The sequence below is a fragment of the Puntigrus tetrazona genome, chromosome 15, assembly GCF_018831695.1.
Source record: "Puntigrus tetrazona isolate hp1 chromosome 15, ASM1883169v1, whole genome shotgun sequence".
NCBI classification, from domain to species: domain Eukaryota; kingdom Metazoa; phylum Chordata; class Actinopteri; order Cypriniformes; family Cyprinidae; genus Puntigrus; species Puntigrus tetrazona.
The window spans coordinates 4,042,603-4,070,410 of record NC_056713.1 but is presented as its reverse complement, the minus strand read 5'-3'; the positions used below and the strand labels follow the sequence as shown (position 1 = coordinate 4,070,410).

The window sequence follows — 27,808 nt, the reverse complement described above, 5'->3', positions numbered from 1 at the left end:
GAATGAAGAATGGTTATACTCTCCTGTCTGAGTGTGTTTGGCTGAGAGTGTACGTAAGCAGTGGTGCTCGAAGAATCTTGCAGTGCGTGTGTGTCTACGTCAATGCCCTGTGCTTTGTATGTTTGGTTCTGCTAGCATTGTTCCCTCAGTTGTGTATGCCTACAAAAATGGTAAAAGTTTTTTAATTGGGTAAGGATGTGGGCAAGTGTTAGGTTGTAGCTAGCTTTATGTAAAAACAATATTCCTCATTTTGCAAAAAATGTAAAAAAAAAACTCTGTGTGTGCTCGCTTTTCATAAAGAAAGCAGAAGAGACTAACCATTTCCCCCCCCCTAAAGACATCCACTTTACTTGTTACAAAACATACTATGCTGGTAGTATTGTACAGTGGGGGTCAGATATAGTTATACTGTGTGGCTTTCATATGAAGAGATTGTAAAAGATTGCTGCATTTAAAATATCAATGTATATCACATGCTATTTCAAAAAATAACAAGGAAGCATAGTACTTTGAAGCAAAGTATACTATTGTTTTTTAATTGCAATTGAGCACATGGCATCAAGCTTTAGCACATGCTTAAAAACATACTAATGTAATCCTTAGTAAAAACACTCTGAATATTACACAGAATTCTGAGAATAATCGTGTATTCAGGCAAACTTAAAGCATTAAGGCTGTCATGGCCTAATGGTTAGAGAGTCAAGGTTGTGGTTTAGAGACTCAGGTCAGGCAAAGTTTGTAGGTTAGGGGAGTGAATAACCTGCACTCTCTTCCACCCTCAACACAACGACTGAGGTGTACTGGTTTCCAGTAACTACTGAATGTTCTTATTGAAAGGTTTATTGTGATGATGAATGAATTCATTTGAATTGTTAATGACTGAGCATTTTTAAATAGAGTCTTTAAAACGTAATACAACCTATACAAACAATACTGCACATTTTTATAACTGCTAAAATGTTTGTATTGCTTAAACCAAATTCTGAGATTATCAATGGTCACTTCCCAATGGTGGATTTTTGTTTTCAGCAAAAAAAATAAAATAAAACAAGACATGAATTTTTTTTTTCCCATTGTCGAGAATCATCAGACCAGGCAGCATCGTCTACTGGTACTGTAGTTCTGTGGCATTAACAATGCATTTTTGCCCACAGAACTGCTACGCACTGGATTTTTTCTTTTTATGATTCTTTAAACCCCAGAGATGATTATGCATGAAAATTCAAGTAGATCAGCAGTTTATGAAATGCCTAAGCCAGCCCTTCTGACACCAACAACCATACCACTTTTATAGTGTTTTAAATCACCTTCCTTTCTATGCTTGGTTTGCACTTCTGCAGATTGTTTTGATTATGTCTACATGCCTAAGTTTACTGTAAATGGCTGATTAGATATTTGCATTAATGAGCAGTTGAAAATATGTACCTAATAATAAAGTATTGAGTCTGTTAGTAAACAGTTTGTTTTTGACAAACATTAATACAGTCAAATTATCTAGAATAACCAGGGGGTCATACTGTACTATGAACTATTAGTTCTGAGTTGCCATCTCCGCCGATATGGGGAAACTCATTGTCCTTCAGTTTTCACTCTCTTCATCTCTGATATTCTCTGAATCCTCTCTGTGTTTTCTGTCAGATGCAGCATCCTCTTTATCCCATCATGGAGCTGGCTGAGAAATAAGAGACTGCAGAGACAGCAGGTGAGTTTGTGTATGTTTGTATGTACATTAACAGATTAGAATAAAAAAAGTCCACTGGAAAAAAGTGGAAAAAAAAATTAAAGGCATTTTAGTGCTTGTGCAGACTCGGCATTACTGACTTGTGTGGTGTTTAGTGAGTAGGACAGATAATGAGGTCCAAGTTCTCCCAGTTGCACATTAGCTATTCCCTTGAAGGACATTCGTCATTAGATTTTTAATGTGTGCAGGTTTTGAGCCAAAAGTAGTATGCTTTTTGGCAATATCCATGATTCTTTCTATCTTGCTACTCTACAGCGTAATGTTTGCCCCACCTTGTTTCAGTTGGTTTGGTTAATGATTAATTTGGTTTTTGTGCCATACCTTTGTAAATCGTAGCCCAAAAAATCAATTTAGTTTCATCAGGCTATAAAACACTTTTCCACATGGTTTTGGCAAAATGTAGGTGAGGTTAGATACATTTGACATGTGCCATGTTCTTTGGAAGGTTATTCCTGTTATTCCATTCTAATTGTTGCTGAAGGCCTTAATGGTATTTCATAGAACATTGGATGTTTTGAACCTGATTGGTCCCTCTCCACAATTCTGCACATTCTTTGTAATCAGGCCATTGCTTCAGTAGCAAAAAGTTGCTAAGACATTCCCACACTTATGATGAGCAGTGATGTTAATTGGTTCCAAAACATACCCTATTATAAAAGGACATATATATGCTGTGTATGTGTGTGTTTACAGCATTTAGCTCTTTGAAAAGTGGCTTTTATCAGTTTTTGCAAATGGTAAAAGATGTAACAACAGTGTAACATCTGTCTAGCTTGTGATATGCTGTATATAACAAAAAATCCAAGCTTTAAAACTTTGATCATGTTTTTCTGTTTCTTTGAATGATTAAAGGAGGAATGTATAGAATAACAGAAGATATGCATAGAATAAAAAGATAAATAATGTGTTGTCAAAGTGGTATTTTTAGAGAGACTGCTTCGTAGAATCAGATAGGGAAATTTGCATGTGGTTTTCACATTTGCCTATGAGAGTACGAGAAAGAGCCTATGGTTCATGTATTATTATTATTTTTTTTTTTTTTTCTTCAAATTGTGAATGTGCGACAACAAGTCTTTTTGTGACCTCTGTTGAACCCACCACTGTGTGCGTGGGGATGTGTGTGCGCACCCACCAAGCTTTTTTAGTACAGAGGTCTTTTGTTCCTCTCTGGTAAAGAAACTAATACAAGTGTATTCTCTCTCTCAAAGAAGCAATTCATTTTCGCAACATGACAACATGGGGAGGTTTTATATCGCTTTACCATCACACTGCATCTGAAATGGATGAAGTGTCACATAACTGATATTTTTGCTTGATTTGATTTTCTCTTGACATAGTGAAATAACTTTTTTTTTTCAAGAGTGAAACTTGCGTGAAAGTCTGAATTTGAATTGTGTTACTAATTCATTAATGGCTTGATGGTGGTGTCTGAAAGCATGCACAATGTACAAAAAAAATGTTTTGTTTCTTTTTTTAACTCTCTTATTAGTGGCCAAAGCACAGAATGTTAGTATTTGGTATTGTATATTTTTATCTTGAATTCCTTGGAACATGCTTTAGAGATTCAGCATTCTCTTTTTTTTACTCCCAAGTATATGCTGCTTGTGACTGCATTGAATTTACTTGCTTAATGTACGTGGGTAGCCAAATATACTGAGAATAAGGTGTTCAGAATTGTTTGGATAATAAGCTTGCAGATTTAATTTAAATTATGAACTAAATAGATGTTTACATTTTAAATTGCTACCTGGTGTACTTGTTTTGATTAGTAACACAGAACACTTTATAAAATCAAAATGTTTTGAATTGATGAAATAATGGTAGTCAAACAACTATCAAATTAGTGCTAGGGTGGGGGGCTCTAAATCCCATCTCTTGCTTAGAACTTTTTCTAGCTTAATGACTTCCCCATCCCCCTCAAACCCCTGTCTTTCTTTTTCAGGGTTTCTTCCACTTTTAATATCCTTTTTCCTCCTCATTCTGTTTGTCGTATTCGTATTTGGTGTCTTCACTATACTGCATTTTCACTAAATTAAATACAAGTTAAAAAGTGATATAATATCAATGAATACAGTAATTGTAATCTCTTCACTAAATATATTATGCAAAACATAAAAAAAATACTGCATTGTTGAATGACAATGTATCAATGTAACTTTTAAGTCTTGGAATGTTAGGAAGTATTGTACTTTTAATGTTTTAATATTTTTCACGTTGCTTTGATTCTTTAAAGGAATGACATTTAGAACAGATGGGATCATTAAAAAAAATAATAATAATAATACAAAAAAAAGAAAAAAATTATTAAAAAAACACTGAGCAAATTTTTATTCAAAATTGCTTGCCACTGCAAATTCATTAAACATTTCTTCAGTAAAGAAGTGCAGGGACTTGGGGGAGGGGCTAGAGTGTTAACTCAGTCACTGCTGCAGTTTATTTTATTTTTTAGCATTTGCGTGTGGCTGGGTTATAAGGTCTTCCATTAGTCATGGTACTTTTGAGAGAGAAAGAGAGGGGTCACAAGCATACTGGTGTGTCTGAGTATAATGGGGGGAGAGAACTTCCTGTTTTGTTTGTATCAAAAGATTAATCAGTGCTTGGGAGGTTTATACTTCATGTGTTACTTCTGTGCCTGTGTCTCTTGGGTTATGCTGTGTAAATGCAGTGACATTAAAGAGGAAGTGACCTCTTAAAATTCTACATTTCTCTTTTTCATTCAGTGAAAGGAACTTGGAGATAAATGGTTATATTCTTCTGGTTATAATACTCCTTTTTTTTAAAGGAGTATTTTTAGCAGTGAAGGAAGTGCACCTTTGTCTGGACCTGCCCTGGTGTGAAGTCAGTGCAAATCAACTTTTCAGTAGCCATGTGGGGTTTTTTGTTGTTGTTTTGTTTGTTTTGTTTTTTATGTCTTCCTGTGGCCAGTTGGGCATCACTGATTCTGAACTTTGTGCCCTCTCAATGTTCTGTCTTTGACAGAGAAGAGATATATACGCGGTACTTATTGTTTAGATCCAGGTTTAATTTGCCTTTTTGGGGTTTTTTTGTTTTCTCCAGTGTTTTATGTGCAGTAGAATAAATATCTCTGTCAATTCATAATTTTTATTCATTCTAATAGGCTTCTGAAATGTATTTATATTTGGAGTGTTGTTTCTGGCCTGTGGTACTTCAGGGAGGATATTGCTGTGGATTCAATTCAGATGTGATTTAAGGTCTTTATATTGTATCTTCACACCTACAATGTAAGTCTATCCAGAATTGTAAAGCCTTTTTTTTAATTTAATTGTGAATGTTTAAAGGTCGACAGACTATGTCTACCTATTTTCTCCACCTGTGTGGAGACCATCAGTAGAATGCAATATGGCTGTAATATTTCATTTTTTTTGAATGGAATGCTTTGCCCTATGAGGGTTTACAAGTAGACTCCTTATTCAATCAATTAATCACTTTTATTTATATAGTGCTTTTAACAATACAAAAAAATATTGGAAAATTAAAGAGCAAATACTAAAGGATACTGTAAGTTGTGTTAAAGAAGGTGTATGTCTTTTACTTTAATCTGATTTAATTTTAAGAACTTGTTCATGACCGTATTGATTTAGCAGTGCAAATATAATTAAAATATGAAATTTAAAAGTCTAAAAGTCACTCGTTTTAAGCAAGAAACACTGTCCAACAGCAACAGCCGCAGGTAAAGTTTCAGTTTCAGGTTGGATGTGAAAATATGACAATAAATTGACTATTTAAAAAAGATCAGCATCAGTTCACAAATAAAAAACAAAAACGGAGTGCATATTTACAGGTGCATATAGTACACTTTGTTAGCCGTGGCTATAAATACTAATTCCACCCACCAATGTGTGATTACCATCTACACTATCAGACAATGGTCTTGTAGTGCTTTGAAAAGTATTTTAGTAGTTTTATTGCAGTGGAAAGTTTTTCATGGATTTTAAAGGTTCTTAGTGGAACCAAATGTCCCAATAAAGAACCTTTTTTTTAAAGAATATGAATCTGTTTTTAATACTGCTAATACTTATTTGAACAAACCCTATAATCTATTGTTTGAGATGAGGTGTGCACTAAAGTTTAGTAGTGTACTTCAAAACCCACAAAAATATGGAAAGTAAGGAGAGAGGAAAAAAATACACTCTAGAAAAAGGATTTGCATTTTCACGCAAAACTTCAAAATACATGAAATGTCTAGTCCTTCTGTAGTTGACATGAATGGTCACTGATCGGGGGAAAGCTTCCTGATAACCTGAACACAGTTGATCGGAACACTAGTTCACAAGATGCTCTCTCAAGAATCAACATAGAGGATGAAACCTCAGCACACTGTAGCTCTTAACAAATGGTGCCGTTAACAGGAAGAGGTCAGAGGTCTGAGAACGTCAGTGCTTTTGAGCTGTGGTGGACGTGGAGGTTGGGCTTCCTAAAGCACTTCACGGCATAGTTATTTGAACCTCTTGATATGAGCTATAATGGATGTGGTGCACTGCGGCCTGTCTAAAAGCAGACAAAGTGCACTTACAGCTGCATTGACACAACAATTAACTCTTTCCTTTTTGTGTATATCTAAATAAACAATAGTTTGCTTGTATGTGTGACAATCTGCGTTCATAAAATGGAGAAACCACATCCTCTGTCCCCTAATGTGGATACGTCTTTGTCTAACTTGTCATTTCTTGTCTGCGTGTAGAAGTGTGTTATCAAAGCACAACCCCCACCTCTGTCCTCAAAGATTGACATTGTGTGACAGTACGTCTCTGCACATGTCTGGTCTCTGTTTGATGGTGTTATAATTATGGTGTATAGAGTTTTTTTTTTTTTTTTTTTTTAAATAAGGTGAGAGCAGAGATAATAAGCATCATGTGTTTCAATGACTCATTGTTGCACACTTCAGGGAAAATATTGACTCTGAAAATAGCAAGTTAAGACCAAGCTGTTTAGAAAAGGGATGTGTGCACTACCTAATGTACACACACACAAAATTCAGTTCATATTTATTTAAAAGAAAAGAAATTCTGTTATTCACCCTTATGCTGTTATTAATACCAAGAATTACTATCATCTTCAGAACATAAGGATTTATTTATTTCTCATATATTCACTTCATTAAAGTTACTCCATATGTTTTAAGCATTTGTTTTCTTTGTTTTCCAAAAGGACAAGGTTGCTTTTTGTGATTAACAGAATTAATTAAGACTTTTATTCACACATGATACCTCAAATATGGGAGCTCAAACATGTGTGCTTGATGAGAACTGCAAAATCTTTTTTTTTTTTTTTTTCTTGCTTCTCTAGTGCACCTGTTGTCATTATCATTTGCACCAAAGCAAATCACTAAAGCAAATTGATATTTTAAGTTTAATTTACTTGCTGTTATACTGTGTTGATTAAGTGTTGCTTTAAATAAATAAATAAATAAAGCATACATTTATTTATTTATTTGTGTTCAGGTTCCCATGGTTTGGCTCCAGTGTGCTGTCTGCCATGCCTCCCGCCAAGACAGATCAGCTGGACTTGTGGGCGGAATCAGGGCTAGATGGAGACGACCAGGTTATGGTCGATTTCCTGTTGCCCACAGGAATATACATCCAGATGGAGGTTCCTCGCGAGAGCACCATTCAACACATCAAACTGGTACGCATGCTTGTGTGCAAGCAGATTCGCTGCTCTGTTAATTTGTGCTTTAAATTAAAAAAAATGTTGGTTGCATTTCTTTTTTTTTAAGGTTCCCCTTTTACACATTGTTGACTATAACTTTGCAACTACATGTTGAGTAACTCAAAAAATCTAAAAATTTAATATCAACTTTAATATAAAAAGTTAAATATTTGCTTTTGTGTGCAAATCATCGTAGCAACATCGTAGTAACTGCTTAAAACATTTTAACAACCACAAAGCAATGCCCAGACAACCGGCTTTAGTATTCTGGTGGAGCTTTCCAAAGTTAAGCACCACTCACATTTTCTCACAGAGAGTTTCAGTTTAAACAAAATGCAAGGGGCACTTGAATTATTCACTCTGATTATTCACTCTCATCATGTTGCTTCTTGTGCTTATATAGCTGTTATGGAAGGAGGCACAGACGTACCCTCTCTTCTCATTGCTGGGGGAGATGGAGGGTCACATGTTCGAGTGTGTGAACCAGGCAGCAGTGCACGAAGAGCTGGAGGATGAAACCAGGCGGCTATGTGACGTTCGACCATTCCTGCCTGTCCTCAAACTAATCACACGCAACTGTGGACGTGCAGAGCGCATACTAGATTCTAAAATCGGAGTGCTCATTGGGAAAGGTGACTCATATGTACATAGTACATGTATGGTGAAAGCTGTACTTTCAGCTTACAGTAGACTATCTGAGATTTTTTTTAATAACTGCATCTTAAAGTTGTTACCCCAGTGGGTGACGACAAGTTACTTTTTGTGTATTATGAGAATCTCACTGAATCATTCTTAGTTTGCAGAGTAAAAGTAAACAAAGCAACAAGAACTATTTTATCTAAAATGCACATTACTTAGTATTAATTTATTTTTCTGACTATTTTAGTGTTTTACACATTTATGAAGACATTTCTAATGCATGTCTGTTTATGTAATCTTATGACACACTTTTGGTACCAACAAAACGGTATTGTGTATGACTCAGCAGAGGCTAATTTGGATGATGCTGATTGTTTGTTGTACGTATGCAATGAATCATCATGGGGCTATGAGGAATTGTCAGGCTCAGCCTGGAAGGCTAATGCACTCATACACTCCATTGGCTGACTTTAAAACGCACGCAAATACACATAATATGGGCAGCCTCTCTTAGTGGAGAGGATCAAATGAATTTTTAATGCTCTTTAAATGTCATCATGTGTGTTATCAGGAAGCCATTTGGAACCTTTCCCCAGAGCTCTGTTTCGTAAACAAAACACACTGATGTAATTGTCCAGAAACAGATGCTCATTAAAAGAATAGTTCAGTCAAACCTGAAAGCATATTTTCTGCAAAAGGAAGGATATACAAAAGGAAGAATCTTTTTTTTTTTCTATTCAATTTGAAATTCACAAACTATTGCTTAATTTACGCAACTAGATTGTTGGAGAAATTAGTGTTAAGTTGACGTAAATTTCTGCAACAAACTGGTTGCGTGAATTTCTCCTTGTTCACACATACACACACACTTTCACTTCAGTATCATACAGTGCAAGATTTTGGAAAGCATTAAACATTACATAAGTAACATAAGTGTTAGAACAATTTAATCAATGACAGTGGTTCCCAATTTGCTAAATTCACATAATGTTAAATTCAGATTCCTTTATTTGCAGCAGATGTTGTTGATGTTGTGAGAGTAAAGTCACAGAACTTTGTCACAGGTCTTCATGAATTGGATGCCCTGCAAGACCAGCAAGTTAAAGACTTTCGGTCCAAAATGAAGCGAATCAGTGAAGAGAAGATGCAGCGTATGCAGCTAATGTCGTTGGGGGAGTGGCTTCGGAGCTGTTATTCTACTCAGCTGGAGACAGGGTCATTGGAAAATGTGATTGACAAGCATGAGGGCGTAATCAAAATCACCATGCACTATGACCAGTCACAGGTGTGCAATAATATTTAAGTATGTAGTATGTTGCAGATGTCCTTACAGTGAAATGTAATTATCAGTCTTATCCTCTTATTTCTTTTTTCCTGTAGGACACAGCAAGCCTGAAAGTTTCTTTGCATTGTACAGGAACTGAACTAATGGATCAAGCTCTCAAGAAATGGCAGACCACTCACGGCCCAGAGGAAGACATTGGTATCCGTAGTGATTATGTGCTGCGTGTCAGTGGTAGACTTGAGTTCCTGTTTGAAGATCATCCTCTTAATCAGTGCAAAGTAAGATACGTTGCCAGAAACTAAATGATCCTAGTTTTACTATTGTTAATATGGCAAAATACAGCATACTACATACATACAAACTGTTTTTAGGGCAGCGGGAAGTAAAAAATGTAAAGAATAGTCTAAATGGTTTGTGTGTCTTCTGAGGATGTATATTAAATTAATTAATTTGTTTCTTAATATTGTAAGTTTTTAAATAATTTAAAGTGATAACTGAACATTACATGTAATAAATTTAAAAATATTTCTTAAGATCTTCGGTTGGGTTCCCTGACTTTTTGCATTTTATTCATCATGTTTCATATTACTGAAATCAGCTTTAGTGTAGTTCATCAATAATGTTATCAAGTGAAAACCTCTTGAGAATGAGATATACAGTACAGTTTTTTTTTTTTTTTAAACAATGAAATTTAATTTTGCTACTTTAAATGTTGAACTGGTAAATCATGTACAGACATCAAACAAAAGAAAGTGTGCTTTACACAATAGTTTAGTTTCATCATGAACCTAAAACCAGTCAGGTGAGTGATTGTGAGGAGCAGTTCATCAAGGACGTTTGTGGCGTGTTTGGTTCAGTAGTCCAAGAAAAAAATCACATATATATATGTGTGTGTATATGTGACAGATGTGACCCTTTGTAGGGGCAAAATGATCTATTTTCAGTTTGAGAACTCTAATATTAATATTTTTGTGTTTTTATGTGTGTAGTACATTAGGGATTGTTTGTTAGCCAATGAGAGCCCTCATCTGACACTAGTTCACTGTGACATTGTGAAGGCAATGTTTGAAAAGGAAATCAGTACAATTGGATCAGTGCTTGCTCGGAAAACTTCTAACCCTCCTCTACCACTGCCCCCAAAGAAGAGATCACCAACGGTAAGGACACTTTCTGCACTTTCCTACACTTTCTGCACTTCAGCTAATCAAAGTTTTCTTAGTAATGCAGCACTAAACGACACTGCAAGTAATTACTTTTCTAAACCGGTTTCTCAATTACTCCTTTCATCTTGTAACTTGTCATTGGTTTAGATAAACATGCAAGCCATTAGTTGAGGCAAAAGTTGACAACTCAACAGCTCAAATTAAACATTGTTTGTAAAGTGCCATAGGGTCAAGATGATTACATTTTTCAATTAACCATTATTAACCAACTTCATTAACCAAAAAATGGTTTTACTGCAAAAAGTTGCTATAGTTAAATGATGGCAACCACAAATGAACCATGGGTTTGCAGCATTAACCATTGCTTAAACATGGTATTTGTTGTAAAACTGTTATACAACTTACAAACAGTAATCAATACAAAAAAAAACTTCACACTGGTTAATTTTTGTAAAACCAGGTAAATCTAACTACATAAAAAATACTTGGAGTTTTTTTTCCACATTAAACTGGAATAGAAGCAGAAACAATTAGCTCTTCTGTTGTGCAGTTTTTTTGGGTTTTTTTTTTTTTTGTGTTTTTTTACAGTGTTTAATGACTGGTATACATTTTGGCTGATGTTTGCTGTCATGTAGATCAGTTATGTTGTAAGTATGTGTGTCTGACAGATATCAATTTGTGGTCATGTGTAGTGTCCATTGCACAGTAGGGTATGTTTCCTCACACATGATTTTGGGCCAGTGAGTTTCAAAAATGTGTTCCAGGAAGTGAGTCAAGCAAGTGTGTGTTAGCACTGATCATGTGAGTTATTTTGCAGATGTCAGATTGCTGACCTCCGCAAAACTGCTAGTGTTAAACCAAACCCCGAGGGAATGCGTACAGTAAATGCATTTATATGAGCACCTATGTGTTTGAATTGGTGTGTGATGAGGTATAGCGATTTGGACACTTAATGTTTGAATGACATTTGCATTAGATACAATTAATAAAATATATCTATATGCAACAAAATGGTAGCTTTTTGACTTTTTTGAAAAATTATTCAAGGTATCAGTGTGATTTTTTTTTTTTTTTTTTTTTTTTTTTTTTTTATAAAGGTTGCCAGGTCCTCACGCTCATCAAGTGGCCCAAAATAATTTATTTCATTGTAATGTAATAATTTTATTGTCATAATTTTACTTTTATCTTTCTGTCTCCTCAGCAATTACATACATGTGTTTGGAAGGTTCATTCTCTGTTTAGAATTAATCTTGTGAAAGGTAATAAGGTGAACGCTGAAGATGCTGCTAAGGTAAACACCTGAATTCAGAATAATCTCTAACCTTACACTAACGTTTATATGCCTCCTAGTGGCCCAGAACCAGTATTGCATTTATGCAAATAATGTAGTTCAGGGGTGTCAATTCAATTCTTGGAGGGCCGGAGCCTTGCAGAGTTTAGATGCAACCCTAATTAAACAAACCTGATCCAGCTAATCAGGTACTTCAGACATGCATAGTATATGTGTTTTAGCAGGGTTGAATCTAAACTCTGCACGGCTCCGGCCTTCCAGGAATTGAGTTTGACACCCCTGATGTAGTGCATAAAAGATTATATTTGATGCTAATTTGTTTTTGTAACTTGTAGATCCAGGTTCGAGCAGGGCTCTTTCATGGTACAGAACTATTGTGTAAGACAGCAGTCAGCAGTGAGAGCAGCAGTCGATCTGAGCATGTGTGGAACAAAACACTGGAATTTGACATCGCTGTTTGTGACCTGCCTCGAATGGCCCGCCTCTGTTTTGCCATTTACGCTGTAATGGACAAAGTGAAGAAACAGAGGTCAACAAAGAACACACACCTCAACAAATACCAGACTATCCGCAAGGCGGGGAAAGTGGTGAGATCAAAACTCAACTTTATTCATTGCACATATTCTTATACTAGTGCTCAAATTGACTGTGTTATGGGTGATCCAGTACCTACAAGTCTTTTTTTTTTTTTTTTTATACTTTTCTAATTTCCTTTAATCACCATCACCAATTACACACTGCCTAATCAAATGTTTTGAATTTACTATTTTCTCTCTAGCACTACCCAATAGCATGGGTTAACACAATGGTGTTTGACTACAGAGGGCAGCTGAAGACTGGTGACATTATCCTCCACTGCTGGTCCTCTTTTCCTGGTGAGAACACACACACATACGTTCTCCTAAAAGGGTTTGATTGCGACTACAGGGTTGTGTAAACCGCCGGGCAGTTGTGTCATAGGGCGTGTGTCTGTAAAATTTAGAAAAAAAACTGTGTTATAAGTTATCATTTCATCTCTGAGTAATATTTCATTTTGTGTAAGGTTGTGAACTGATGTCTTGTAAAGGAAGGAAATGTGCTCAGGAAATGCATTTTTTTCTGTGTGTTGCAGATGAGCTGGAAGAGATGTTGAACCCTATTGGGACAATTCAGACCAATCCATACACAGAGAATGCCACAGAATTACATATAAGCTTTCCAGAATACTCAACGCAACCAGTTGTATTTCCTGCTTTTGACAAAGTATGTATACGCACAATATGAGCATGACTCACAAATGTACGTGTTTTTTTATATTTTTATATGTAATTCTGATTACACCTGAAATTTACTTGGCAGTCAGGCAAACAACAGATTTTTAAAACGTGCCTAGCTTTTTTGTGTGCATTACAGGTTATGTTACCAGATATTCTGATATGTATATTTTTTTTTTATTTTTTTTTCTCCCATAGATCCTGGAAAAAGCTGCAGAAATAGCTGGAGCCAGTGATATCGTGACTATGGTAAAGTGTGTTATTTTGTTTTCTTATTATTATTATTATCAAAGGGTCGCTTATGATTTTATCAAGTTTTTACATAAAAACCTTCATTATTTAGAAGTAATAAGCTATTCTCTGTCCTGTTTTCAACCCCCCTGAGATCAGAATGTGCTTACTGTTGGATCCAATGTAGCTGGCACAGCTTAGTTTTTTCAATATAGTTTCAAAATAGTTTCAATATTTTTTCCCATGTCAGATTTTTTTCTTGTTTTGTACAAATTCATGGTAAAATAAAATAAACAAGGGATAGTTTTTCAAACACTCTTTCATAATGGTAGTATCAGAACGAAGGCAATGCAAAGGCTGTTTTTTCCACAACTTGGCACTGCAAAGGGTCTTATTGTCTTCTGAGCATTTTGTTTTTGCGTATTCCCACACATCTTCTTTCGAGGTGGTGTTTGTTCTACTCTGTTACAGTGTGAATATTCTAAAAGTTGTCATTTAGGCAGAATCCCTGTAATATAGGCCTCATGTGTCCCCAGAATGTGTCCATGAAGTTTCAGATCAAAATAACCCACAGAAAAACCTATCGATTTGCTTCAGAGGACATGCGATAAACCCCCAAAGATGAATAGATTAGTTTTAGTTTGCAGTACTTGCGGGTATATATGATATATGCTCTGGGAAGAGCCAAAATACTTTTTTTATTTTTTTTTTGTCTGAAAGAAGAAAGTCACGGTTGGCTTCGGGGTGAGTAAAATATAGGGTAAATTGAATTTAATTTTTTTAGTTTAAAGCATTAACATGCTTTCCAATGTATATCTCTTAAAATGCAAGTGAGCTGCTGCTCCCTACCCCTCTTTCCAGAATAAAGCTCTCCCTTACAGCTGGCCTCTTGTTTACTATGGCAACAACAAACATCTGTTTGTTCTTGATTAACATGTCTATCGCGTTCAAGCTCACGTGCCATTGCAATTCTTCGTCATCATAAAGAGTTTATTCTTTGCATTTATTTGAATTTCTTAAATATGGTATTCAAAGTACATGCTCTTTCATGTAAACTGTCAAATGCACACAAGATAATGTGAAAATCACACAAACATTATGTTTGTGAAGGAAAACAATTGCATATGTATCGGAGCATTGAGTCTGTGAAACAGCATCTCTTGGGTATTGCGACAACACGCTACTAACTGAAAAATGCTTGCTACACCCACCCCCCACCTTGGGTGAGATTTACTTGAATGTGGGATATTGTGACATGTACGTTCCAGGAACAAAACTCTACAATCGAGAGTTTAAGAGAGGAAAAAGTGCTGACTGATTTCGAGAATGACTCCCTATGACTCCCCTTTTTGTGTCTTGTAACTTTATTCAGATCCTTTTTCACAAACAACAACATTACACATTAAAGCAAGTTGAAAATAAATAAAAAAACAAAATAGGTGATAATATCATTACCTCCATATAAAAACTGTTGTGTCTGTGAGTTGTCTGGATTAAAAATATTAAAATGAATGTCCGTAGGGTCGTGGGGGTAAGAAGTTTTACATAGAGCTAAAGGAGATCATGGAGAGGGATCCTCTCTCTCAGCTTTGTGAGAATGAGAAAGATCTGATATGGACGCTTCGCTACGACTGCAGAGAAAACTTTCCTCAATCTCTCCCCAAACTGCTGCTGTCTGTGAAATGGAGCAAACATGAAGACATGGCTCAGGTAAACCACCAACCATATACATTGACATTAAAAAAGAGATGGGTTGAAACGCCTTAAAAATTCTCTCTTTTGTGCTGCAGCTACAGGCTTTGCTGCAGATTTGGCCCAAACTAAGCCCTCGGGATGCCTTAGAACTTCTGGATTTCAACTACCCTGACCAATATGTCCGAGAATTTGCGGTCAACTGCCTTAGAGATATGAGGTGAGAGGTCCATGCTGTCAGAGAGCACATTGTCAAGGAACCTCATAAGAAATGCTGAAATCCTAAATGTTTGTTTCTGTGTGTGTTAGTGATGATGAGCTGTTGCAGTATTTACTGCAGCTCGTGCAGGTGTTGCGCTACGAGCCGTACTATGATTGCGCCCTCAGCCGCTTCCTCCTGGAGCGCGCTCAGTCCAGTCGCAAGATTGGCCACTTCCTCTTCTGGCATCTCAGGCAAGTGTATACATGTGAAGATGCTGGAATATGTAAATATTTATTTCAATATGCTTATTTAGAAACTAGAATTTATGACTGCATGTATTGTACATTGCAGGTCTGAAATGTACATGCCAGCCGTGTCAGTTCATTTTGCTCTGATTTTGGAAGCATACTGCCGAGGCTGCATCCCACACATAGAAGTTCTCAAAAAACAGGTACTTTTTTTTTTCTCTCTCTCATTTCAATTACTGATTTTCTTTTTTAAATTTAATTCAGAGATAGCATTTATTGTACTTCATATAAAATCAGAATACTATTGGGGTTATATAAAAATATACTATTATACTACAAATTAATATATAATCAGATTCTAGATGTAGCCAGAAGGTGGAGGTCAAAGCAACGTGAAAGCAAATCTTTACATTCCAATCAAAAAAACATCAGCTGTAATGGACATTGGTTTGCATTTTAAAAAGCAAGTTAAAGCAACATAACTGAGTTTCGGCTACTGGTCACTAAATGTTTATATGTTAAAGGGAACCATGTCAAAACTAATGAGCAAATGCCAAACTCTGACAAACTTATTAGCAAAGAGGAACAGTGCTTAAGAAACAAAGCCTGGCAACAACGAGAGCTGGACATTTCACAATAAAGTCAAAAGTTCACTTCAGTGACCTCTTCTTTAATAGATTTGTTAAAAATAAGATTTCCACCTTACTGCAGAGCTTGGCTACAGTCTACTCTAACACATCTGCCTTAATAATCTTGCAGATTTTCTCAGCATCAAAAATTGTTTACTGATTTGATAAAGAATTTTCCAGCTTTCTTGTCACTCAAGGCTGCTCTCCTGTGGCCTTATGGAATAGTGAAATATTGAAGTTATACTTGAGAATAGCTGGATGTATTTACTATACATTTGGACATATTACTCAAAACACATACTATTGCACACATACTTTTTACATAGTATAGTAAGCATATTTGAACATGTGACCTGATTAGCTTCTTTGTGAGTTTAGTTAAGGCTGGATCTAAAATCTGTAAGTTTGCCCTCCAGGAGCACGCCCTCCAATGGACACAGCTGACTTTACATGGAAGGGACTTTTATCGCTTATCAATTCATGGAATTTTGTTGAATCTTTTTTTGTTGTTGTAATTTTATTCTGTAAATTGCTTTTGATAAAAACATCTGTAGGTCTGCTTGCTCTTCTAGCATCTAAATATCACTAAACATTTGTGACCCTGGACCACAAAATCAGTCATAAGGCTAATTTCATTGAGATTAATATATCATCTGAAACCAAAAAAATAAGCTTTCTATTGACATAGGATTTGTTAAGACAATATAGGACAATGTGAGGGTGCAAAAAATCTAAATACTGAGAAAACTGCCTTTTTAAAGTTGTCTGAATAAAGCTGGTGTTCTGTTTCACGTTCACATTTATGGTAACTTATAAGTTTGTAAAAGTTCTTTCTTCCTGGAATTCCATGCAAGTGTATTTCATTAATGCAAAAAAATAAAAAGAATCTGTATTTTCATCCAATGCGATTTGTTTAGACATTAAAACGTGTTATTGTTTTGATATAAATGCATTTATTTGTTAAATGTGTGTGCATCATTGTTTTATGCACATTTCTTTCCAAATGCATATTGGATTTTATTTTCATATTGATCTTGATTGTGGAACTTAACCATTATGGTGTTTTGTTATTATTTTAAAGGTTGAAGCTCTCAGTAAGCTGAAAGCTGTAAATGAGCTGATTAAATTGGGCACCATAAAAACTAAGACAAAACAAGCTCATCTTAAAGAGGCCATGATGACTTGCCTTAGACAGACGGGATTCATCGAAACACTTTCTGACCTGCATTCACCTCTCAACCCCAACACATTGCTCGCTGGAGTACAGTAAGATCTGTGTTTGTGGGCTGTTTTATGCATACAGTGGTACACTGCACATCAGTTGAATTTTGAACTATTTTCATAATTAATAAAAAAGTAAATAGCGATAAAATAGCATGAATAAAAAAGGAAATATGCAAAGTCTTTACACTTCCATTAATAATAAGGTTATAAAAAGCTTTCTCTATATGGCATGTTGTTGGAGGGAAATGTTAAGAAATAATTGGGGTATATGATGTGATCTGAAAGTTAAGGCCCAGATAGTTGTTATAATTTAATGGAACTGTATAGAAAAACATTTGTATGTTGAAAAGTAAGACTCTCAATCCTAAATACTGTAAATCTGGACATACTACTCATTTCATACACTTCTCTTCACGTAGTATAGTAGACATGTTCAGACATGATATCTGGTTAGTTTGTTCTGTTGTGTTCCGTTAAATTGGGAGCTAAACACGAGCCCTTCATAAGCACACTTAATTTCCCAGGGAAGAGGTTGTGGCTGCTTTTTATTCTTTATGGAACTTTGCAGGCTAAATAACTTTTGTAACTGAAAATGAATGAGGGTTTTAAAGACTAAACGGGCTGTTATATTTTAATGAAACACATATTATAGATTTAACATTTTTATGTTGATAATGCTATTAAATTGTTGGAATAATTTCATACAGAATACGTTTACGTTTAACTTTTCTGTTTCTTTGTCAGCGTGGAGAGGTGCAAGTACATGGACTCTAAAATGAAACCTCTGTGGATTGTTTACAACAACAAGCTGTTAGGAGGAGACACAGTGGGCATCATCTTCAAAAATGGAGATGGTGAGAGACAGATAGCTCAGATATAATACAAACCGGATTCCAAAAAAGTTGGGACACTATACAAATCGTGAATAAAAACTGAATGCAATGATGTGTAGGTGCCAACTTCTAATATTTTATTCAGAGTAGAACATAAATCACGAAACAAAAGTTTAAACTGAGAAAATGTACCATTTTAAGGGAAAAATATATTGATTCAGAATTTCATGGTGTCAACAAATCCCAAAAAAGTTGGGACAAGTAGCAATAAGAGGCTGGAAAAAGTAAATTTAAGCATAACGAGGAGCTGGAAGACCAATTAACACTAATTAGGTCAATTGGCAACATGATTGGGTATAAAAAGAGCTTCTCAGAGTGGCAGTGTCTCTCAGAAGCCAAGATGGGTAGAGGATCACCAATTCCCACAATGTTGCGCAGAAAGATAGTGGAGCAATATCAGAAAGGTGTTACCCAGCGAAAAATTGCAAAGACTTTGCATCTATCATCATCAACTGTGCATAACATCATCCAAAGATTCAGAGAATCTGGAACAATCTCTGTGAGAAAGGGTCAAGGCCGTAAAACCATACTGGATGCCCGTGATCTCCGGGCCCTTAAACGACACTGCACCACAAACAGGAATGCTACTGTAAAGGAAATCACAGAATGGGCTCAGGAATACTTCCAGAAACCATTGTCAGTGAACACAATCCACCGTGCCATCCGCCGTTGCCAGCTGAAACTCTACAGTGCAAAGAAGAAGCCATTTCTAAGCAAGATCCACAAGCTCAGGCGTTTACACTGGGCCAGGGATCATTTAAAATGGAGTGTGGCGAAATGGAAGACTGTTCTGTGGTCAGACGAGTCACGATTCAAGTTCTTTTTGGAAATCTGGGACGCCATGTCATCCGGACCAAAGAGGACAAGGACAACCCAAGTTGTTATTAACGCTCGGTTCAGAAGCCTGCATCTCTGATGGTATGGGGTTGCATGAGTGCGTGTGGCATGGGCAGCTTGCATGTCTGGAAAGGCACCATCAATGCAGAAAAATATATTCAGGTTCTAGAACAACATATGCTCCCATCCAGACGCGTCATCTTTTTCAGGAAGACCCTGCATTTTTCAACAAGATAATGCCAGACCACATTCTGCATCAATCACAGCATCATGGCTGCGTAGGAGAAGGATCCAGGTACTGAAATGGCCAGTCTGCAGTCCAGATCTTTCACCTATAGAGAACATTTGGCGCATCATAAAGAGGAAGGTGCGACAAAGAAGGCCCAAGACGATTGAACAGTTAGAGGCCTGTATTAGACAAGAATGGGAGAGCATTCCTATTTCTAAACTTGAGAAACTGGTCTCCTCTGTCCCCAGACGTCTGTTGAGTGTTGTAAAAAGAAGGGGAGATGCCACACAGTGGTGAAAATGTCCTTGTCCCAACTTTTTTGGGATTTGTTGACACCATGAAATTCTGAATCAACATATTTTTCCCTTAAAATGGTACATTTTCTCAGTTGAAACTTTTGTTCCGTGAGTTATGTTCTATTCTGAATAAAATATTAGAAGTTGGCACCTACACATCATTGCATTCAGTTTTTATTCACGATTTGTATAGTGTCCCAACTTTTTTGGAATCCGGTTTGTAGATAATAAACAGATAATAGGCAAAGACAAAGCAATGTCACAAGATTAGATTAAATAAACTTTTTAATATCTGCATTTTTCAGACCTGCGGCAAGACATGTTGACTTTACAGATCTTGAGGTTGATGGATCTGCTGTGGAAGGAGGCTAATCTGGACCTCAGGTAAAGTTATTTTAATTTAGTTAATTCTGTTTAGTTTTTATTAGTTGCTTTAATATTTCTGTTAGTTTTAGTTTAGTTTCTATTTTGTGAAGACATTTTTATTTATTTTTTATAGTTTAGTTTCAGTTTTAATTAACGTTAGCAGAATTAACAGATCGTTATAGAAATGGAAATCAGTAAAGTATACAAATATAAGCCTAAGCCAAAATGAAGCAGTCTTGAAGCCTTTTTACTAAAATCAGTTGTGATTGTATCTGATGTGTTGAAATAGTTAATATTAAAATAACTGCAGCCTAATTAGTTTTTTTTCTTTTAACCATAGTCATGATATTGTAACTGTGTTCGTCTTTATCACTTTTCGTGAACTAGCGCATAATTCACAACTGGGCGAATGTTAAAAGCCAATCACATTAAACAGTAAAGGTTCATGTTTGAATGCCTTTTTTTCCATTCATGAAAAATTATAAGAGTGTGTATTATGTGATTTAGCCAATGCATATCTGAAAACCAGGGTGATCACAAGATGCAGGCAAAGGTTTTGAATTGTTTACAGAAAGGATGAGCGTTCTCATCATTTTGTCTGTTAATTATGATGTTGCGCTGCGTGTGTTTTTCTTCAAAGCACAAACTTAGAATGTGTATGCTTAATGTTGGTTTGATTGCTTGTGCTACAAGAGAAGAATTTCGCCTACCTGATGTAATAGGCTATATTTAAAGAGGGTGCGGATCGATCGAGACAACGGTCTGTCAAACGTTTAGCTCTGGTACAGCATTAAATGCTGCTGTCAGTTGGGTCGGTTGTTCTGCTGGGACCTGTACAGAACTCTGCTATAAACTGCTTTGCGTCTCTCCGTCAGATAACCCAATGTGCGTGATGCGCCATTTGCAGATGTTTCCCCAAAGCGCCACACACAGCTCATATATTTTTTCCGCCAAGGGGTGAGAATACGTAATGATTAAGAAAATGATTATTTATTTTTGAGATTATTTCAGATATTTGGTAGATTTATTAGGTAGGTAATTTTAATTTTATTTCAGTTAGAAAAATAATTAGTGTGGATTTCTAAATATAACAATTAAATTCTTGTACTTGTTGAAATTAGAAACAATGCCTCATTGTGTGATATGCAGGGTAAGAAAATCATCTAAACTCTTCTCATCTCTCTCAAAAAATTACATTTCAAAAACTACGCTAAAGTGAATATGACAGTAAGCCATACAACCCCGGTTAATAAATCAGATATTAATATTAACTTTACTGTCATGTTCACTTTGTCTGGTTTCTGTAGTGGTCTTGTATTACACAGACTAACAATCTTTGCTTGTGTTCATCTGAAGAAAGTAAATCTGGGACGACATAAGAATCTAAATTTTTATTAACAATGTGATGCAGAGTTTTGAAACATATTCTAAACAGGATGCAAGAATGGGTTGAATTAATGAAGAGTTAGTACTTAAGTAATCAGTTTAAATAGTACTTGAATAAAGTTAAACTTCTGCCCAATAATACTTAAGTACAGTAATAAAGTAAAATTACTCAAGTATTTACCCCTCTGAACAAATCTATTATAGCTCTTGAGATAAACATTTTTCATACATTTTCACTATTTATTATTTATGAAATGTATGAACATTTGCTGAATTATATTTATATCTGTGTACACTGCATCAATGCAATGTTATTGTTAAAATTTATAGCTGTAAATATGTATTTGTTTTTGTTCTTTTTTTCATATACCTTGTAGAATTGTGCCTTATGGTTGCTTGGCAACAGGAGATCACTCTGGTCTGATTGAGGTTGTGTCATCAGCTGACACCATTGCGAACATCCAAAAAACAAGCAGCAACATGGCTGCTGCCGCCGCCTTTAATAAAGATGCTCTACTGAACTGGCTTAAAGACAAGAACTCTGGGTGAGTTAGACATGTAGTAGCCTACAGTGTCTCACAATAGTTATGTTCGTATTAAATATAGTTACTGTTTGAGTCAAAACTATTTTGTCATGTGATGTGTTGAAATAGAGATGCTTTGGAGAAAGCCATTGAGGAGTTCACTTTGTCGTGTGCTGGTTATTGTGTTGCCACCTATGTCTTGGGCATTGGTGATCGGCATAGTGACAACATCATGGTTCGCAGTACAGGGCAGGTAAGTTGGAAAACCATTCTATACTTGAAACTGTGAATATACTGTTTCCAGAAGATGCATGCTGCCTTTTATTCTTACTTAATCTTTCATGGTCTTCTGTTGATTAAAATAGTTTTTATATTATATTAACAGGATATGTATTGTATTTATATTTATAATTTATTTTGTGTATTATATATTATTTAGCGTGTGTGTGTGTGTGTGTGTGTGTGTGTGTGTGTGTGTGCGTAATTCAGCTCTTCCACATAGACTTCGGCCATATCCTAGGGAACTTTAAGTCCAAGTTCGGGATCAAGCGTGAGCGTGTTCCTTTCATTCTTACACATGACTTCATCCACGTGATTCAGCAAGGAAAAACAGGCAACACTGAGAAATTTGGAAAGTTAGTGAAAAACTGACTGACATATTATCTTGCTCATTCTTAATGCACAATTTGTACATGATTTATACTTTTTCATAATTTCTAATCATACAGGATGCAAATTTAACGGTACTTTGTATATGTTTGTAGTTTTAGGCAATACTGTGAGGAGGCGTATCTGATTCTGAGAAAGAATGGAAATCTGTTCATCACACTCTTTGCTCTGATGCTCACAGCAGGCCTGCCAGAGCTTACTTCTGTCAAAGATATACAGTATTTAAAGGTAAAGACAGGTGCATTGAAACATGAAAATGAGAACTGTAATTTTGTTCATTCTCAGATTAAGTGAACCCATATGATGTTTCTTTCAAAATGCACAGCCTTTTCTGTTTCATGAAATACAAAGAAATAAGAATGACAAGCTCCAAAATGACTGAAAAAGCACCATAAAAATAACCTAAATGTTTATGTCAAGGTCATATCATAGATTTGTATGAGGAAGAGGAAGAGTTCACTGAAAATTATTTCTTAGCAAACCACAACAGCTGGATCAAAAAGTAAATTAGCAAATTGTAACATGCAAAAAAGAGAGCCTATACTGTACACAAACTGTATAGTGATGGTCAACTTTAAAGAAATGATGGTACTTTCTGGTCATATTTCTTAGTCAACATTCAAGATTAAAGATATTTGTATATTCAGCAAAAAAAATAAAAATAAAAAACGCTTAGGTGTTTATTGTTGAATTCATTGCATGTTGAAAGCTATTACACTTACATTAGATGCTACATCTAAAGAAAGCTTATATTTTTAATCTTTATTTTTTTTGTAGGAAATATTGCTTGTATTTGATTAGACATGTTGATTAGATCTTTTTCTAACAATTTAATTTAAGTTCATTCTACTTTTAAGGAATGTGCAGATTTCATTTGTTGAAAGCTCAAATATCTATTTATCATATGCTGTATTGAATACAGTTTTACACAACACAACAATATGTTCATTTATTTGTTTTACTAATATTATTTTTCATTCTCAAATTTTTGTTATTAATACGATTTCATAATCGTTATTATTATTGTTATTATTATTGTTGTTGTTGTTTTCTACTGTTGTACTTTTTTACATGTTCCTTTTTGTTTATATAATTCCATCCCCACACCCAGTTACACACACACACACACACACACACACACACAAATAATGTTGGCTGTCATGTATGTTTTGTTGACCTTGGTTATTTTGTATTTGATTTGCCACCTGTTCCACAAGTAGTATATATGTTTGCATAATAAAAATTCTAAATAAAATAATCCACAAAATATTTAAAATGAACTAGCAGCATGCACTCAAGGCAAATGCACTAGCTGCAAGCTTATTCATGTCTCATATATTGTATGCATCTGTATGTGAAAAAAATTGCTATACTTAATGCACCTCAGTAAATTCCATAAATCATAAATACATATTATTACATATTAAATAATATATAGCTCATATTACTACCATACCTTCTTGTCATTATGTATTCATTAAAATATTTATTTTTCTTCTCTTCTCATTTTCTCTCACTTTCACTTTTTAAAGACATTCTTCTTCTTATTATTATTATTATATAACTATGAATAACCATATATCTATATCATCATCTATAAAATAATTGCATACATAATGACTTCAGCTGTATGTTTGTCTTCCAGGACTCTCTGGCATTAGGTAAAACTGATGAGGAGGCTCTCAAGCAATTCCGGCAGAAGTTTGATGAAGCTCTGCGAGAGAGTTGGACCACCAAAGTCAACTGGATGGCCCACATTGTGGCTCACCCTTCATAAACCGAGAGAAACGCAACTTCAGGCTCCAAACTGACGTCAGGGTTCACCATAAAGCACTATAAAGTGCAGCAAAACAGTGATATGCAATACAACTTATTTATGATCTTACGAAATTGATGGCCAGATCACATGGATTTAAGTGATTTTTCAAAGATCTGGAGTCTGCAGGAATAAACAAAAAACTTCTAAGCTTCTACGCTTTCTTTTTTTTGTTGAATATGAACTGCCTCTGACCACAGGAGAATTGTAAAAAACCTTGCCTTGACATTGGATATAATTGCCTTCTACGAGGTAACAAAAGAAAACGTTTCAGCTTTTTCTCCCTCCACTGAAAAGTCAAACAATGAATATGTCCAGCACATCCTTCTAGAGAGAAACGTGAGTCCCTAAAAGATGGCTCAACAACACAAGGTTTGGCCACTCAGAAAGATGTTTATGTTGGGACTTTTGAAAATGGACAAATCAAAGCACAAGCTCAGAGAAAGTGCATCTTATAATACCAAAAGGTAAACATGTGCCTCACTGCACAAGAAACTTTTTAACTGTATGTGCCAGACTACTTTATTATGAGGAATAGTCTTAAAAACACTGGAATTATGTTATAGGTATAAATATTTGATGAGTTTTAAATGTTGTATTAGTAAAGCACTGTCCCTATATACCACAGTACTACTATAGCTATATATAGCAGAGATGGCTATAATAAAAATTATGGGATGGCTTCACACACAGATATTCAATGAGGATCACTTTGAAAAAATGCTGTGTAGATGAAGGACTTTCCTTTCCTCTCTGTGTTGAGAAAAGCTCATGTAGTTTGTTTGGTGCTGGCCATAAAGAAAATCTCTATGTAAGCACAGCATTGTAATCAAACATTTTAAAGCTTTCGACCATGAAACGGCTCATTTTGGTGCCTGTTATTTTAAGAGTAATTCACAAATGCATATGGTCTAAATGTATGCCTGCATATCGAAACTCACAATTTCAACCACCTGTTTACTCAGAATATCTGCACAAAAGACTCAAAGGACCAAAAAGGGGAGGTCTAACTGTCATGACAGCTACTGTCTACTGACAGCTCAAGCAGTAGTAATTACTGATTAATGCCTATATTTTACAGCACAGAGAGTAATTTTCAATGTTTTTTTTTTACTGTACATAACATGCTGTCTCTAGTGCTGCTTCTCTTTTTGGCTGTGTGACTAGGGATGTTTTGATGCACTGAGCATGTTATTTTTACACTGAATATCTGTATGTGTGAATGGGAAGAAAGTTTGCACTGTGATTAGAAGATTATTAAGAGCAATGCAAAGATTCTAGGACCAACATTCCAGAGAATTATACATTCATTTCCTGTGCTGTTATGGTATATGAGAGTAAGATTTGTGCCTATCAAATAAATTTCATTTTACACTAGAACAGGTTATACTCAAATGTCTTTTGGCCCTACTCCTTATGCTATTTTAGAAGATGTCTTGATGCCTTGGTGCAATATGCAAATGTAAAAGTGCAACTGTAAACTTATTTTGTGTGTGTGTGTGTGTGTGTGTGTGTGTGTGTGTATGCTCATGTTGCTGTATGTTACACTGACTTTTGATTTCATTGAAACCTTTAATACAGGCTTTGCTCTGTCTTGCCCATTTTATATAAATACTATTAAAGTTACTTTCATTGAACTTTCCCTCATAAGTACAATTACTGAATAAATAATAAATAACTGAAAAAAAGTTAAAAATCATTTTAGAGTTTGGTGCAAAATAAAAAACATTTGGATGAAACAACTGCCGTTAATGAATATTTTGAACCCCAGTAACTCCCCATTAAGCATGAGGATAACTATATGATTTTTAAATGAACTGAACTGTTCTAGGCGCAACACCCTACATTTATTTGCACAAACCTGCACAAAAGTGTTTAAATAAAAAGTATATCCATATATAATGAACATTGTTATAACAGTCAACAGATCATGATCCTCATGAAAAATAGAGCCTTACCTAAATGAAACCCTGATTATGGCTGTAAAACAACAAAACACAAAAAAGGTTTGAATAATTTTAATATACACTGTAAAAATTGTTCTCACCTCCATGGACTTGAACTGACAGAGGCTGTGTCCAAAACTACCCCCATACCCTAAAATAGAGCATATTTTGAGAGGACAGCCATATGTAGTGGTTTCCAAAACTGTACTGGTTTTGGACAAAATTTTGAGAAATATATTAGGTTCCACAAAGTCTGCTGCTTCTGTGTTTATAGATATTTTTGTCAGTATAATTATATGTATTTCATAAGTGCCAAGGCTTTATTGACAATTGTATTAAATTTATGCAATATTTGCAGTGTTGATCCTTCTATTTTAAGGCCTCAATTTCAACTGCAATTCACCCTGGAATGCTGTCTAACAATAAAAAAGGGGATTTATCCCAAAAATTACTTTACCCTAGTCCTCAGCAGTCCAATCTCTGTACCATTTGCATAATATCATCTGTGTCTTCTTTGTTGCTTCTTGACACCAGGCCGTCCTTTCTTCAAATCGCTGTGGCACCGAACACCCAACTACTCCCAGGGTGCCGCAGCATTGGCTGCCCACACCACTGGCTATGCTGGACTGGAGACAAGAATCACTGGTACATGAATTCAACTTAACCAGCTAATTGAGGTCTTCAGGATTACTGGAAAACTAAAAATGGTGTGTTGAAGCAGATTAACTACAGAGTTGGAAAGATTAAATACAAATTGCAATCCATTACTGATTCCTGATTACATGACAAAATTTGTTACCAATAACCTAAATCCATTACATTCATGAAAAAAAAGGTTTTGCAGTCATATTTGCAATGCATCCGGGCAGCTTACACAAGATCAAATCCTGTCTTGGTTTAACTGATTTTGAGTTTCAAAAAGCTACGTTGTACAAATAAGGCCCTACAATGCTTTTGTTGAACTCTTATCATGTTAAATATAGTTTCCATCGTAGTAAAAACATTTATAAAAAATTTCAAAAGCATCCCCGTTTTTTCCATAAATCGCACCCTGCATCACAGTTCCTTGAAATCGTGGTCAGGCATAATAATCCACAATAATTCTTAATCGGATGTTTGCGTTTCATTCTGTCGAAGATAATAGATACAGCAGTCCTTGTTTATGTGAATCAGTGGGTGTGACCCGCGGTTACAATAGTGAAAATAAGTCTTCGGTTAATCAAAATTATGTCTAATAAAGAACACAGCATTAAACAAACGTAGACAGGAAAACTGCAGTGTAGATCAGTTGTTAGGATATTAAAAATCAAGCATGCAACGGGGTACTTAGATGATAAATGATTCTGTTTTGTCTTTATATAACGTAGCAACGTTACCGTCATTTTGAACTTTATACGGTCACTCTATTTTCCGAGATCATAGCATCGGCATGGGATTCCACGTGCGGCGCCTGCAAGATTTATATAAAGAGACTGGCGGAGTCATACACCAATGAGCGCATATTGACGTCACTAGGTAGTGTTTTCCATGGGAACCCTAGTGCTGCAGCCAATGGGAAGTAGAAGGGGAGGAGCTAAA

The 27,808-nt window shown here is 35.5% G+C and overlaps 1 protein-coding gene and 1 long non-coding RNA gene across 3 annotated transcripts in view; one reads left to right on the top strand and one right to left on the bottom strand.

The window, feature by feature from the left end:
• The window catches only part of pik3cb (phosphatidylinositol-4,5-bisphosphate 3-kinase, catalytic subunit beta), a 31,921-nt gene extending 6,257 nt beyond the window's left edge, over window positions 1-25,664 (top strand). The window contains exons 2-24 of one of the 2 annotated variants that reach the window (XM_043259151.1): window positions 1,645-1,702; window positions 7,204-7,387; window positions 7,815-8,043; window positions 9,115-9,335; window positions 9,431-9,613; window positions 10,325-10,492; window positions 11,700-11,789; window positions 12,125-12,376; window positions 12,568-12,664; window positions 12,901-13,031; window positions 13,241-13,291; window positions 14,795-14,983; window positions 15,064-15,185; window positions 15,275-15,418; window positions 15,519-15,618; window positions 17,126-17,310; window positions 18,013-18,122; window positions 19,829-19,907; window positions 21,653-21,820; window positions 21,929-22,052; window positions 22,289-22,434; window positions 22,564-22,696; window positions 24,114-25,664. In XM_043259151.1, the coding sequence (XP_043115086.1) occupies window positions 7,238-7,387; window positions 7,815-8,043; window positions 9,115-9,335; window positions 9,431-9,613; window positions 10,325-10,492; window positions 11,700-11,789; window positions 12,125-12,376; window positions 12,568-12,664; window positions 12,901-13,031; window positions 13,241-13,291; window positions 14,795-14,983; window positions 15,064-15,185; window positions 15,275-15,418; window positions 15,519-15,618; window positions 17,126-17,310; window positions 18,013-18,122; window positions 19,829-19,907; window positions 21,653-21,820; window positions 21,929-22,052; window positions 22,289-22,434; window positions 22,564-22,696; window positions 24,114-24,245 (3,204 nt within the window). In that variant the 5' untranslated portion in view covers window positions 1,645-1,702; window positions 7,204-7,237 and the 3' untranslated portion in view covers window positions 24,246-25,664. Of the gene's footprint in view, window positions 1-1,638; window positions 1,703-7,203; window positions 7,388-7,814; window positions 8,044-9,114; window positions 9,336-9,430; window positions 9,614-10,324; window positions 10,493-11,699; window positions 11,790-12,124; window positions 12,377-12,567; window positions 12,665-12,900; window positions 13,032-13,240; window positions 13,292-14,794; window positions 14,984-15,063; window positions 15,186-15,274; window positions 15,419-15,518; window positions 15,619-17,125; window positions 17,311-18,012; window positions 18,123-19,828; window positions 19,908-21,652; window positions 21,821-21,928; window positions 22,053-22,288; window positions 22,435-22,563; window positions 22,697-24,113 lie in introns of both variants that reach the window. The other variant, XM_043259150.1, reaches the window with a different exon arrangement.
• Window positions 25,377-27,804, bottom strand: LOC122359038. Its single transcript, XR_006252677.1, has 2 exons — window positions 27,607-27,804; window positions 25,377-26,856 (listed from the first exon to the last, which is right to left on the bottom strand). It is a non-coding gene; the product is annotated as an uncharacterized LOC122359038 (long non-coding RNA).
• Between the last annotated feature and the right edge of the window lie 4 nt (window positions 27,805-27,808).